We start from the raw sequence: 15,588 nt of genomic DNA, 5'->3' as shown, positions 1-15,588 counted from the left end.
GAAGGCATTAGTATATTACAAACACTACTACCTCACCACCCAAAAAAAGCCTCCCACAAAGATACCAAATCACCCACTAAATCATATATTAACTCAAATTTCAGCTGCCAGATATATGCCACAGGCAAGACTACCCTAATTTAAATCTCCCAGAGTGGTATTAATTATTATTAGATGTAGAAATATTGACTATAAACATATAAAGAATTCTAAAAATTGCTAGCAGTGTCTTGCAGTGTTTTAACTGCATACCTGATCACATGTACCATAATACAAAGATGTTGACATACCTATAAAATATATTATTAATTTGTTTCCGGATGTAAGCTCTTAAGCCCAAGAATTTCCCATATATTCTGTGTAGAGTTGTTTTAAGAAAATCTCTTTCACGTGGATCTTCACTGTCAAAGAGCTCTAAAAGCTGAAAAGAGGGGAAAAAATGTACTTTAACTGAATCTAATGCATTGTAAAAATAATTTCGAGCTTGAAGTTAAAAAAAAATTCTTTTTTTACCTCACCTGTAATACAAACTTCTGATCAATATATTTCTTAGCTATATTAGGTTGAAAATCTGGAGATTCTAAAAACCTTAAGAAAAATTCATAAACAAGCTGGAAAAAATAAACAACAAAAAACCCAGGATTAGTATTTTAAACAAGAACCATTTTATAAGCATCACATTACTAAATTTGCTGATTAGTGTCTCAGAACTGCAAAATGGTTTTAGTTACAGTTATCTATACAACACACAGTAAAGGCTTTGCTCTTGCTCTCCTGACAAATTACAAGAACTTGAGGTTATTTAAACTGCAGAAATTCTGCTGAGCTCCATCACTACACTTTACTCAAGTGACACACAGTAATCTAATATTTATCATGCCCAGAAGTCCATGTTCTAAGAAGTCCCTGTTCTCCTCTGTTTGTCATGGTACCTCTGAAAGCTAAAGCTGTGCCAGAGCCAGATCAAAGCATTCATAGTGACAAATAGAAGCTCATTTAAAATCTCAGCAGTTACATTCCTACCATAAGAAACAATGAGCCTTTAACCTAACAACTGATTAAAAAAAAAATTCAGTTTTAATGCAAGAAACACATTTTAAAAATTACATAGAAAAGTAACTGTTTTGAGATAAACACATAACCTAAGCAATTTAGAATAGATAAGCAATGAATTTAATGTCAAAATTCTGTTATAGACTGTGATGTTTCAGCCTCCATGAAATACCTGTAGATGAGGCCATGCAGCTTCTAAGGTTGGTTCATCTTCCTCTGGATCAAATTCTGCTCCCGTTGGATTGGAAGATGGTGGTAATGTTCGAAACATATTAACTGCAAACTGAAATTACACGTGCCTTTAAATCCTCTGAAACAACTGAATGACTTAATACTTTCAAGATAGTTTTGGCTAAGAATTCTTTACATCAACTATTTTAATTAACATTTGCAAAAATACAAGCTATATAATGCAGTATTTTAAACAGTGAGGAACATTCACACTTTACATAGTTCTAACTTAGAGAACACTTTTCTATGCAGTAAGTACTCTTTGAAACACAAAACAAATGTCAGGATGTGTTTTATGAGGATACTGCTCTGATCTCTCTACACACAGACATGTATGTAAGCAAATGTGAGTCAGATGTTCACACAAACATTTTTATATATACACACTTAATAAGGCTTTGCAGCAACCTGCAGAAGTGTAAGTCAGAAGTAGAGATGCAAACCAAAGATAACTCACATCTGTTCTTCTCTGTAAAATACTAGTTTCATTTCACACAGCAGCTGCACACATTGGGAACACTTCAAAACCAAGTTCCACAACACCAACCTCCCCAGTGGTATTTCTCTTAAACCATTTCCATATTACACAGCACTGAGGGGGAAGAACTACACACCCTCATCCTTTTAATATTTGAATCCTGAACCCCCTGAAAAACATTTAGGATTCTCATGGAAGTGGACCAGTCTGCAAACATGAACTATTTTTCAAGTTGTTGATACAAATGTATTTTAGTGCTTTCAAGTGCTTGTCTACATACAAGGGCCAAGGAGGATGTGTATGTCTGTCCTGCCATCTCCCATCTGACAGATGGCTGAGCAGACAGTGGGAGGCAGTATCAAACTGCATCAGCTAAATCTGCAAGGCTTACATTATACTCCCATGAGGGAAAAGTCATCCTGATGCTCTGTTTTTCTGCATAATATTCCTTCATTCAAGCAATGCAGACATAGAAGTCTGATACACACCAAGACTGACATGTCAGAGTAATTACTGCTGCAGAGAATTAAAACTAAAGCTGATATATCTTCATGTTCCCCTTTTAAAAGCATGGACATAAGTGATTAACCACCTCTGACCTTTGTTTAAAGAATATGGTGAAAATTTGCAATAATCAGTGGTCTTCTAAGAAAACAAATCCAGAAAGACCAGACTTGAAATTTAAAACATGCTGAGGTTGTTAAACAAATGGAAGAATAAGCTTATCTAAAGAATTCTTCAAGTCTCAGGCTCTCACTATAAAAAAAAAAAAAATCTGGGTCATGTCAGGTGTTAGCAACCAAGTTTTGTACTTTGTATTTTTTGAAACTGAAAACAGATTAAAAACCTAGAGAGTATTTTTTCCATGAGAAATGGAACCAGTGAAGCCTGATGTGATCTGTTTTGCATTTTATATCCTTGACCAGCAGAATAGAAAACTGCTTAAATCAAGCTGCAGGATCTTGCTTTGAAAGCACAAACCTGAAACTCTCTTGTCCCCTGTCTCTCTTGTCTACTCTTCTGAGGTTTAGGAAAATTTACAATGAATTATTATCAGTGAGTCCTTTGCCCATTAAATGGCTGATCTTTTTTCTAACTTCTCAGTCTTGACCAAACAGACAAGACACAATCTGCAAAGCCTGATCTCCTCTAAGGCAAATTTCCCACAGAAGTATAAATAAACATAGCATAACTGAAAAACATTCTCCTCCCCAGCTCCTCCTCCCACCAATAAAATTCCTCAAGATCCCCCAAACTTATGAAATTCAAGTCTTTATGAACACTGGCCTAGTGTGCCAAAATTCTGTCAGTGCTGCCAGCACTAACAACACTTAACTTCAAAGAATGTAACAGGAGGATGGGAAAACAAAAAGGGAAAAGAAAACAACCTTCATTTTTATCAGTTCAGGGGCTTTTGCTGTAATGGCAGTCACAAATCCTGCTTTTCCTGCGGCCCATTTCATACAACATGAGAATATTTTCAAGTAGGCATCAGAGATGCTACACATATTCTCCCTTCTGCTGAGCAGTCTGGGTGAAGCTTGATGTGAGCAGCCCTGAATGAAGAGCACATATACTCAAAGTTTGTGCCTTCTGTATTCATATGAAGAAAGCCAACCTTATACTTAATAGAGCAACAACAGCACACTTCTATTCACAGCAGCCCCTCTTATTCTAAAGCAAAGACAGACAACACCACACCTGCATTGCCCCTTTGAACACAAAACTGAAAAAAACCAACCAAACAAAAAACCAACAAAATCTCAAGTTCACATAGGTATAACTAAGTATGTAGTTCTAATAATGCATGAAAAGGTGCACTGAAAACCATGTCAGTTGCTGAATAAAATTAGATCTGCTCCTATACATAGTAAAAATTAAAAAAAAACAACTACCCTATGTGCTAATGCACAACATAATATTGTCATAAAGCCCTGCTTTTCTGCTAAAGCAAGCTAAAGAAAAAGCATTATTATTTTTTAAGTAAGATTCTGAAATGGATGCTTTTCATCACAAAACCCTGAATACATCATGCACATTTAGAAAATTTACTCAGACATTTGCCTACACATTTTATAGTTTTGAGAAGAGGTACTTCACTATATTACACCTAGGAAATGGAACTTGTATAACAAGCAGTTAATAAAACATTTCCTTTTTCATCACATCTTTGCTTAGAAATATAAAATGAATTTGAAAGACATATCAGCTGGCACTTTGAGGAAGAAAGGGAAAATACTCTTCAATCCACTCTGAAAGAAGAACATTAAATCCATTTTAGAAATTAACTTCTCACATCTTTTGAAAAAAAGACTTAGGCTTTACACTAAATTATTAGCTAAGCCACTAGATGAATATATAACTTAAAAAAAAAGATCTTATAATTTAGTGCAGGACACCTAAAGTGAAAAAAAAAAAAGAAGGGTGGGGTGGATAGACATGACATGAGAATTAAGACTATAAAGAATAAAGCAGAATGAGATTATAAGGTAAATGTTTATTTTGTCAGAGAGAAAGAATGTTTGAAGCTATGGAAAAGGAAACATTATTTTATTTCTAGTAGCCAGACAACCTGTGAAATTCATTGCCCTGAGTGATTGGCCTAAGTAATAATTTAGTAATACCAAACAGAACTTGTACACACACACACACACATATATAGGATGTACACATGCACACAAACAAGTAACCTCCAAGCTGTGAAGTCTGGCAGAATGGCATAGCAAAATCCCAACTCTCTTGCCAACTCCACATACTTTCCAAACTGAGAACCATTCTCAAATCTGAGTATTTCTTGATCCTCATAACTTTATTGAAAATGCTATTCCTTACTAATATAATTCAGTGGCAGTAGCAGCACATAACTTATGAATGTTTCTTGGAAGAGTTTTGAAGTACATGAAGACATAAATTTTCCTTAAAATTCCCACAGTCAATTCAGATACATGTCTAGAACTTAGCAAATGTTCATGACAATCCAGACATACATGCCTGAAGGAAAGATCATAACACTACTGCAGAAAGTATACAGTTGTTTCAACAAATGACCAAAGGAAAAAAAAAACTATCTGAATTTAACCTCAAAATACCCGTCCAGGTGCCTTCATTTACAGTGTCTTTCACAGTGCTATGTAAAACCAATGCAAGGGAACTCCATACCCTTCAGACCCTTGCAGATAAAAAGCATTTTAATGTCACCAAAAGAATTTTCAAACACTGCCTGCTACCAGCAAAACCCAGGTAACCAATATAGCAGCCAAATTCTGCTGCAAGATTTGTTCAACTGACCAAAGGGCAGACTTGGTTACCATTGGGTACACCTGAAAACAAAGAAAGCACACATTCTCCTCAGTCAAATGTACTCTGGCCACAATTGTTTGATGGAGGAAGATAATGCAGGCATAGAAAGCACAAGCAATGAAGTATGGGCAGTTAAGAACTCTTGCACAGAGCAAGCACCAATATCTGACACTGGTATTCAAAAACTCATCATGAACTCCACTTTACCCAAAGAAAATCTCAGCAAGCTTATCCTCCTTCATATCTCTCCTTTCAACAGTGTCAACAAGCAATTAATTAGGAAAAAATCCCAGAGATATAAATAAGTTATCAAAACATGGGAAAAGCCATGATCCCACATCTCCTCATTAACTATCCTCAATGCTTTGGGTACACGTTTGACATCCAGGGTTATGTGTAATCCTCATATTCTCAGAAGTTCTCATGAAAATAACTTCAGTCTCAGCAAACACTTAAGGCTGATTTAGATAACAATATTCATCACAAGCACTGTCCTACATATTATAAATCCTTAAAATCTTTGAAGAAGCTTCAAAGTCTCTGTTTTGCAGGAGAATTACTAAATATGAAGTCTATATTAATGTTAAAGAAGCAGTGTTTTCTCAACCCACTGAAAATTCACCCTAAGTTATAAAGCCTGGGGAAACATCATCCTGTTACACACAGTCAAGAGCTTCTTGTAGGCTTATTAGTTAGGAATTTCAAACTACTCTGTTCTCAGGGTTTTGCAGACAACAGCTACAGACCTCAACCCAACTGCGACTCCAAGCCTCTGGTGTCTGCTCACCACCATGATGAGAGCTGAAAGAATCTGCTGTAATTTCCTGATCTCCTCCTCTGGAGAGGACTCGCAGACAACAGAAAAATAAGCTAAGTCTAGCTAGCGAGGATTTGGATATTGAGAAGGGAGGGACAATGCAGGTCTGAATGGCCCACATAACTTGCTCAGCAGAAACCTCATCTGCCATCCTGTGTGCTTAATAAAGTCTGACTCTCATTCTCACCTCTGAACACAGAATAAAGTCAGTCTCTGGTACTGAACAGGATTACAAGTGTCAAGCTTGCACATGGGATATTAATTTTAACCTTCCAATTTTTTAAAATTTCAAATTTACAATTTACATGTTTTTTAAACAGTTTTGTATATATACATATATATACACACATACACATATATATATGTATGCATGTGTTTAACTTCCCTCCCTATTTTTATAAATACAAGATTTTGTTTTTACCAACTTTACCCATCATCTAATTCTGCTTCATATATGTGTCTAGTTTCTGTCTTACAAAAAAGAAAAATCAACACTGGCAATAAAATTTCGAAGTCCTGTTATTCTTTTGCAGATGTGCAAACATAGTTGATCTTTTCTGAAGATTTCATCAAAATTTCTTAAGATAAACTGATACACTGAAGAAGCAACACTGAATCATAAACAGGAACACTTACCATATGTACTACTTCAGGGTAAATGGGTTCTGTAATCACATTGCGATTGTGTGTGATATATTCTACCATTTCACTTAAAGCTGCTCGTTTTACTTCCTTCCACTTTAGGTCACTTAGTGGATCAGAAACAAAGTCAAAAAGTACACAACATTGTCGTAACTTCTGGATAAAAAGCTTTTCTTGATCCGCTGGAGGAACATCTGAAAAGTAAAGATAATTATACAATGTTTAAATTATGCTGTAGTGGATTCACTGCCCTCCCCATTTTCACTTTGCGAAACACAGGTATAGAAGTGTTTCAGATTATAAGCAAACTTTCTAAATCTTCACACAACTTTCAGGAATATCATGTTCCAGAGTATGAACCCCACTGAAATACTTTGTACATATCAGGATGATTTAAAAAATTACAACAGTGACGCATAACTTGCCCTTGCCAGAAGCAGACACTGCATGGAAAAAATACATACCTGAAGAAATGCCTGCATATGCTTTGTGTTTTGCTTAAGTAATCCCATGAGCCATTAAAATGACAGATATATGTGAGATTACAAATTATATATAGCAAAAACTTCCAGGATCAGGACTTAAATATCTAGGAAATGCTAGATAACTGGCCAGAGGTAAAGAAAGCAGTACCATGTGTTTTGACTGCAGCAAAAACTCGCGTCCAATTAAAATGGCGACATGATTACAGCACAAAGCTTAAGAAATTAAATGTGAACACACCACAGAGAGTCTGCCTAAGTTTTTACCATAACACATTTTATGTTTTTGCATAATGACTTTTTATTGTTAGATAGGAACTACTAAGGCAGTAATAGCATGTTAAAAAATAGGACTAGAGTGACTTTGTAAATAGTTCTGCAATTTACTCCCACTTCTCCTAGTTGATGGGCTTTTCTTTTTCCTTATAGTTATCATAAAATGCTAACAATTTTCTTACACAAGTAGCAACAGCTACCATCCAAGTATTTCAAGTGGTATTACTGAATACAAGCTCACTGTGTATGTACAATCTAATTACCTGAATGTGCAACAGATCTTCAGTCCAGTTGTTTAAATACCAGTTGCTCTCCTTATAAGTGCCTGAAAAATTTCCTATGATAACAAAGGTGGAATAGCTCCTCTCTTGAAGAGAAGCTACTTGCCAAAGTATTTTTGATATAATAAACCTGGAAGACTTATTTGTTTATAACAGCTGGCAATTTTTTTAAGTTACTTGTGCCTAATTTCTCTGAAGAACAATTCCAGTAAGAAAACTCTGTGTAGTAACAGCCCTGGAGAACATACAGAATAAAAATGCAGCCTTCATGAAAGAAACCACAGCCAGTTATAGACTTTGGTGTCACCAAGACACCTGAGACAGTGCAGAATTCTAGAAGTAGAAAGAAGGTGCTAGGTAACAGGTGTCCCTATGCAGAGCAACAATGTTCTTACAAATAAACCAAAATTCCTGTCCAGCATTGTGAACAAAGCCACACAAATTTTGTATCTGAATATCTGTGCTTTTGTTTATTTGAATTAAAAAGTAATGAATAATTTCTCCTGAGAAAATACAAAAAAAGTAATTAATTGAGAAGTCTGCATGCTGAAAGCCAGCCAAATTTGCGACCTGAATGTAAAAAGCCTCAGACATACAAAATGGTTGGAGTGGTCACCTTTCCTCCACTAACTGTAAAACAGAAAAGGTTCTACCCAAAGCATAACAAGAGTTACACTCAGGGATACTGTGCTATGAATGCATACTCCACAAAATCCAAAACCCAAATACAGACTATAATTACACAAGTAATGGACATACAATTACAGTGATTACAGTACACTAACCTTAAAGAGAGGAAGCATTAAAGATGTAATTACCACTAATAGTGAAAGTTAAAGACTGACAACTCAAAGATCAAGAAACACCCTCAGCTAGGCAAGCCACCTCCCTCACCATTTATTCTGAGGTGGCTTAACTATTTTAAGTACCTCAGTCATCCTCATTATTTGAGAGATCCTCTCTATACAGACTGAGAACCACACACGTTTCTAAAGAACTGTTTTGTTTATTTGGGTGAGACATAACTGCTTCCTTTAAGAGTATTCATTCACAGCTTTCAAGCGTCTGCACCTCACATTCACATCTCTTCTAGTACTCTGTCTGGAGTAGTTGCCTTGAAATCAGGATCATCCCTACTTTTAAGGTCTGAAAGGATGATTTCAGCACGATACCAAGCAGAAGGTGGTTAAGAAGATGACTTGTAGCCCATAATTTTTGTGCAGAGTATGTGTGCACACCTGCAGAGCAGCTCTGGGACACCCAATAAGTCATTTATCCTCAGACATTTGCCAGGGACTACCTGGTTATGCTCTTTCAGTTAACTGCAGGCCGATTTCTAAATCACCTTCCAGTTTAATTAAGTGATAACCCCTCACTTCCATTTGCTTAATTAGCTGGCATATTTGAAGAGAATGCCATTAGGGAAAAAAATTCCCTACTTGTGCAGCTCTGGTGCTCCATTCCCTGATGACTGTGGGAAGGTCATAATTATTCAGAAGCTACTCCTTGAAATTACACCAGAACTGATACTTAAAGCTACTCACTAAGCAAAGTTTTTTTTTAAAAAACCCCAAACACCATCACTTCCAATCAAACCAAACCAAAATCCCATATATTCTGCTCCCCTTCTCCAACTGGTAGCAATGGTTTACATAATTTTCACAGGACTTGCTTCTGAACAGTAGCAGTAGAATAATCTTTTTTATTCACTCCAAACACTTATCCCTGTCAGTACTCATATCTTAAATGAGTACTATTTTTGCTCTTCTACTGGAACAAAGTACAGTTTGTTGTAATCCCAAAGATGGTCAGTCTCATATTTGGATTGAAGGTTTATCAATTCCTGATACACCTTTACAGAAATTTATTATGGCATATTTTATGCCTAAGCCTGCATCATTTATCCTACTGTTCTTTTTGTAAGAGAGAAATATACACTGGAAAAAGTACCAAAAGATGATAGGTATTATGAGAGTAAGATACGTCTCTGGGACTGAGGGATCAGCTTTTTGTCTTGTTTGGGTTGTCTACAGGGTTTTTTCCTTACAATTACAAGGTAACTCTTGGATCAAGTCATACAGTCTACAGATATGTAAGCTCTGCCCCTTCTGTTTTAACAGCATCAATACAGAAACAGCTATTCAGTATAAAATTTTCAACATCATCTTAGCATGTGGCCGTACCAGATTTTCTGTATACTGATGAGTATAAAATAAGATACTTTCCACTTTATAACTGATACAAGCTGTGCTTTTATTACCAGATTAACTAGACCAATATCTCATTCTGAAAGGCACCACTTCCAGTCTGTATTTTCCTTTGAAACAGCCAGGTAAAAAGATCAGAGGTCTAAGCTTGGTACCTAAGCTACCAAGTGCCTTAGCAGAACACAAATAATTGGCTGGAAAAGTTTAAATTCAAACACTGAACTCAGTATGGAAACAGATTCTTTGGAAGGTTCAGGCATGTCTTCAGTAATTCCTACTGTGAGTTCACTGCAAGCAGACTTCACACTGGTAGCTGTCCTCGACCTCGCGTGTTTCTCAGCCAGGATGTGGCACTGGTCTGCACCCAGGAGCTACCACCACCACCCCTTCTTTTGTTATGTATAGATCAGCTGAAGAACTAAAACCTGTGAATATTCTAACAAAGCAAGATGTCTTCATATTACAACAAAATTTTCCTGGTTTTTAAGAAAATTAGCTAAAGTAAAAAAAAAAACCAAACAAAAAACCCAGAAAACATTGGACTTTGTTTTCAGTGCCTGAGCTTATGTTCAGTACTCTACGACACACAAATATTTTTGCTGTGCAGGACTGTGGAGATCTTACTGTTCTCTCAACTATATTTCTGATGTTCCTTCAAATCTCTAAGTTGTATTTTTAGTTATGTATTGTAACAGTGACATCACTGGGCACTGATGGCAGATCCATCCCTACCTTTTTCATTGAAGCCAATTCTTCTGTGACAACAGTGTAATATAATAAAGGAGGACAAAAGGCAAAGCACAGTAAGTGGGTGACCCAGAGATGTCACATGAAACAGCTGATTTCTAGTACAGATTGGAACTGAAATAAGGCTGAATTTCAAGTTTTAGGTCATATTCTGACACAGAAAAGAGCTGATGCAATTCCTACCACAAAACAATTTGTGGTCAGTAAAACATACTATATTACATCATTTTAAAATCAGAAAACCAGAGATATGGTTAACAAGTAGCAAAAAAAAAAAAATCAGAATACAAAATTAATTTCAGTTTTGTGACTATTTTTTTACTCATATATAAAAGCTTAGCAGAGGTATGAGATTTGGTTGGCTGCCAGGTCCCTATCTCATTGAAGGAGAAGTGGCTCCTTTTTCTTAGAAGGTCATAGAAAAAAGACAAATGGAACATCATATGCTGAAAGTAAATGCTTCTTTAATACACTGGTGTAGAGCAGATGATGCCTCCTTGCAAGTAGACAAAACATATCATGAAATGTGTTAGCAACCCCCATGAATGACTAGAATTGTTAATGATTTGGAAAAACAACATTTAATTGTCACGTAGAGTGCTACCCAGAGGATATCCCCTAATTTATTGGTCACATGGTCCCTTCTGCTAGTCAAAAGTATTAGTGCATTTTAAATTTTATGTTCATCAGCAAAAAAAGCAGCATTACTGAACCTTTGTAAGATGCCCTATAGAGTTGTACTTCAACAAGGGGACTCTAGTAACTTGCAATGTTCTCTTGAAACACTTCAGTTGACAATACCACAGCAGCATTTTTACAAAGAATAGAGTCCAGTGCCGTGAGTAAGAGAAATGGAAACTGCCAGACACAAAGACAGAGGAGCTACACAGCACGGAAAGGGGAATATAATCTGTCAAAACATAGGTTTACCAGAACTAATACTTTTTCCAAAACTAGGGATCAAGTCCTTAAAAATGAGAAGAATTAGAAAAAAAATAGGATATTACAAAAGCTGAACCAACAGCTGAAAAAATTCCATTTAAAATATTTACTTTGTTTTGAAATTGTATAACTACCATCCTAATGCAAAGCAAGACACGCTATTCTGGAATGATTTTTATTGCATTTCTATTATATGACCAACTCTTTATAGTTTTTAGTGATTTTACTGAAATCATGATGACAATAATTAACACTAATTAAAGATGACAGTCTCCCATTAACAGAATTATATCCTAACACATGATATTGGAAATAAGTGGGTGGCACAGGGAAGAAAACTTCCAATTCATGCACGGACAAATTTAATTAAAGCTATTTCTTTTAGCAGCATATAAAAATAAACTCAAGGAACACCAGAAAACACTAAAATTATACACAATACATTTTATACTATAACTAGCAACTAATAGTGGGAATTTGGCTGCAGACAACTCAGAGCAGGCAAGATGTTGTATGGATACACTGGACTAACAAATACATAGAAGATACTGCTGTTTATATTGTTTTATTTATTGACCCTGTAGAAACATTTCTTTGCCAAAAAAAAAAAACCACCAAAAACTTAAAAACAATAAAAAATGACCACAATTACCAAAAAGTCACAGGAACACTCATGGAAAAACAGAGTGCTGGTACTAAGCTCAAGAGAGCACCACATATAAACATTTGAAGTGGTACAGAAGATGAACTAATTTCTGTTCTTTATCTCACTATTGAAGATTAAGGGATGTACAAGTCAGTATGTGTCAGTGTTATAAAGTGTCATAAAGAATACAGGCCTAATCTAAAAGAATTGAACTCTAAACTCAAGGTCCATTTCCAACTACCATGTATGAGACCTGTAAACATTCCTGTTTTGTTTTTTTCAAACACTTCAGAGACATTTCCCATCAGAAATAGGACACTGAAGAGCAGATAGACTTTGTCTCATCTACAAGCTCATGACTCCCAAACAACTCTTGATCAGTAATTAAAAATATTTTACAGGCACTTTGAGCTTCTGTAAGGATTACAAGAAAACACTTAACTACTCCAACCAGCTATTATCAAAGTAAAGCTGTTTTGTTCAAGGCCAGCTAGAAGGTGAGCTGAGAAGAACAGGTGGGTGCACAAGGGAAGTTTCCAGTCTCAGGCAGTGCTTGGACAGCGAACCAAAATTCCAAAGTGTGTCCTTCACCTGGATCAGCTGCCCTGCTGCAGGCCTGTGATGTTCAGCACCTGTGCAGGTACCCCAGAGACACGGCAATGAGACCTAGCTGCAATTACAGGCCAATGCCCACCCTTCTGCATTCAAGGAACTGAGCTGCTGCCAGAAATACCATTTGGCTGTTCTTCAGATAACAGAAATTTGTAACTGGAGAAAACCCTGCCTTTCATTTCCCTGTATTTGAAGAAATTACACTGTTCCTATCTGCCACCGTTATACATTTTCAACTGAAAAGCTGACACCCAAAATGTGATAGACACACAAAATACAATTACTTCCCTAAATACTGATAGGAAAAAAAGGTTAAAAACAATATTTAGGATTATAAATATGTGGCACATCTTCTACCTAAATCTCAAAAGCAAGTCTATTTCATTTAATTTTCAAGTAGTTCAATTTTTGGACACTCAGATACTCCATCTTATTTAAAGATGTCTTCTTTCCACCAAACAAGTTCTGTTTAGTAATAAGCATTCAAACTTTATATTTTTAATAAAGCAACAGCACTGATATTGCTCCTATGCCAATCTGCAGCCTGGATCAAGCTGTAACTCCACTTACAATGAAAAAGTTATTTCACCTGTGACAGCTTGTGTATGAAAATAACCTCAATCATGCACCCAGCACTGGGGTCCCTGTCACAGGAAGGACAGGGACCTGCTGGAGTGAGCCCAATGAAGGGATGAAGATGCTCAGAGGGCTGGAGCACCGCATCTGTGAAGACAGGCTGTGGGAGATGGGGCTCTTCTGCACCCAAGAGCAGTCTGGGGAGAGCTTACAGCACCTCCCAGTATGTAAAGGGGCTACAAGGGAGCTGGAGGGAGACTTTTAACAAGGAAATGGACTGATAGGACAAGGGGTAATGGCTTTAAACTGACAGAGGGCAGGGTTGGTGCAGTAGACATTAGAAAGAAATTCTTTACTGAAAGGGTGGTGAGACACTGCAACAGGTTGAGCTGAGAATGTCCATCCCTGCAAGTGCTCAAGGCCAGGTTAGATGGGGGTCTGAGCAGCCCAGTCTGCTGGAAGGTGTTCAAACCTATGGCAGGGGGCTGGAACTGGATGTTCTCTAAGGTCCCTTCCAATCTAAACCATTTTATGATGTGATTTTATGATACAGAAGTGGGGAGGGGGAAGGCAAGAACAACATGTTGGAATTCGTTAAGGTACATAGCATTTAAGATTTTTGGTTTCTACATAAAGAAATCTCTTGGCTAAATTTTCATTCAAAAGAGTGGCTTTTCATTTGATTATGAGGATTTTAAAGTAATATATTTTTTTATGTAATGAAAAAAAAAAAGGCTGTTAGAATCAAATAAGCTATTACCAGACTAATTAAACAGCAACTGAAAATAAGAAAGAGGAAAAAAAAGGACAACACTTCAAGAATCCTACAGTTTAAAGGAGCCTGAAAGGAATGGGAAGCACATGTTTTGTCAGTCCCAGCGTGAAGCTCAAAGCAGGTGCTTTACAGCACTAATCCCCTCTGAAATCTCCAGTCACTGGGGAATCCAGCACTGGTGGCAGCCTCCTCCTAACAGAGAGTGCACTGAGGCTTTGAGGATAGAGGAACTAAGTAATGACATTTAACTGGCAAAGATTTAAGATGGGAGATTTTAAGGACTGATTAATAAAGAAATAGGAAAAAAGGTCTGCTGTCATTTTAAACTATTTGGCATAATTTTTACATACTAAACAACCTGAGGCACTGAAATTACTGCCAGTAACTTTATTCCAGGTGTAAATCATAAGTCTGATGATGATAAGGGCAGATCAACAGTGAATAATATGTATACCATATTATCTAATGATTTTTCCAAAGCAGACCAATGCCACTGTGAACCAAGAGCTTGCTTTAAAAGAGTTTTATCAGAAGTCAACTGTTTTATTAGAAGCTATGTGAAATTTTTAAAAACCTTAAGAGGATATTTCTAATATGGTTAAAAGAAATAAGGATTTTTGACACTATATTAAAACATTTAAAAACAGAAAGTGAAAAGTAAAAGCAATGATAACTGCATAAATATTTTAAAGGCAATGTAGCATAAAGAGGAAAGCAGGAATGCTTATACAGGAAATGACATGTGAAACAAGCCGAAATGGGCTTGAGCTAATGAAATGGAAATTGTACCTGAAAATTAGGGAGAAAAATGGCAAGGAGGATAATCAAACAGACAATGGAAGAAAAAAAGTGTCTTAATGGGGAAGGAGACAAACCAAACAAAGAACTCTCAGTAAAGCTTTTTGCCACACATACAGTTAATGACAGCAAATCTCACTTTTAAACACAAAACACTAAGAGAAAACCCCTCAATTTCATAACCACTAGAGCGTACTTGAATTCACTCTCAAGTTACCCAACATCTTCAAATGTGCTTGAAAACTTTAAAATGGTTTTAAAATATATGTAACGGTCTGTCTGAGAAAATGAAGCACTACTGTTGTGAGACCAGGCCTCAATAATATTCTGTAACATTACTGAAGTGTGTGGTGTAAGTCAGAAGATTTGAAGAAGAAATACATAAACTTGAATAAACTGCCACTCTGGACACTTGGATGAAGTATCAGGTAATCAAGCCTACCCATCTGCTGTAAGCAAATGCACAGTTTCCTTAAACACACCCAAACTCCACACACCAACCCCTAATTTTAGACAGATACTGCTCTGAGTAACTTGTCAGTCAATAGTACCTGTCACACATCCGTGATAAATACAATTCAAAGAAAACTCAACTGCCAAAATGTAAAATAACTCAGTTCCTTCTCCAGAGCCTGTCAGACTGCCTCCCCCTCTCCTCACTCCCTGTGCATTTGCTAAACCTGGGGGCTGCTGCTTGCTTTCTGCTGGATGCCAAAATTGGTGAA

General features: G+C 36.5%; 1 protein-coding gene across 3 annotated transcripts in view; it reads right to left on the bottom strand.

The window, feature by feature from the left end:
* PPP2R5C (protein phosphatase 2 regulatory subunit B'gamma) overlaps positions 1 to 15,588 on the bottom strand; it is a 71,345-nt gene that overhangs the window by 15,913 nt on the left and 39,844 nt on the right. For all 3 annotated transcript variants that reach the window (XM_058025679.1, XM_058025681.1, XM_058025680.1), the window contains 4 exons: positions 6,516 to 6,715; positions 1,226 to 1,336; positions 519 to 611; positions 291 to 421 (listed from right to left, as the gene is read on the bottom strand). In XM_058025679.1, the coding sequence (XP_057881662.1) occupies positions 291 to 421; positions 519 to 611; positions 1,226 to 1,336; positions 6,516 to 6,715 (535 nt within the window). The remainder of the gene's footprint in view (positions 1 to 290; positions 422 to 518; positions 612 to 1,225; positions 1,337 to 6,515; positions 6,716 to 15,588) is intronic.

Source organism: Melospiza georgiana, chromosome 6 (genome assembly GCF_028018845.1).
Source record: "Melospiza georgiana isolate bMelGeo1 chromosome 6, bMelGeo1.pri, whole genome shotgun sequence".
NCBI lineage: Eukaryota > Metazoa > Chordata > Aves > Passeriformes > Passerellidae > Melospiza > Melospiza georgiana.
This window is presented reverse-complemented; position numbering and strand designations above follow the sequence as displayed.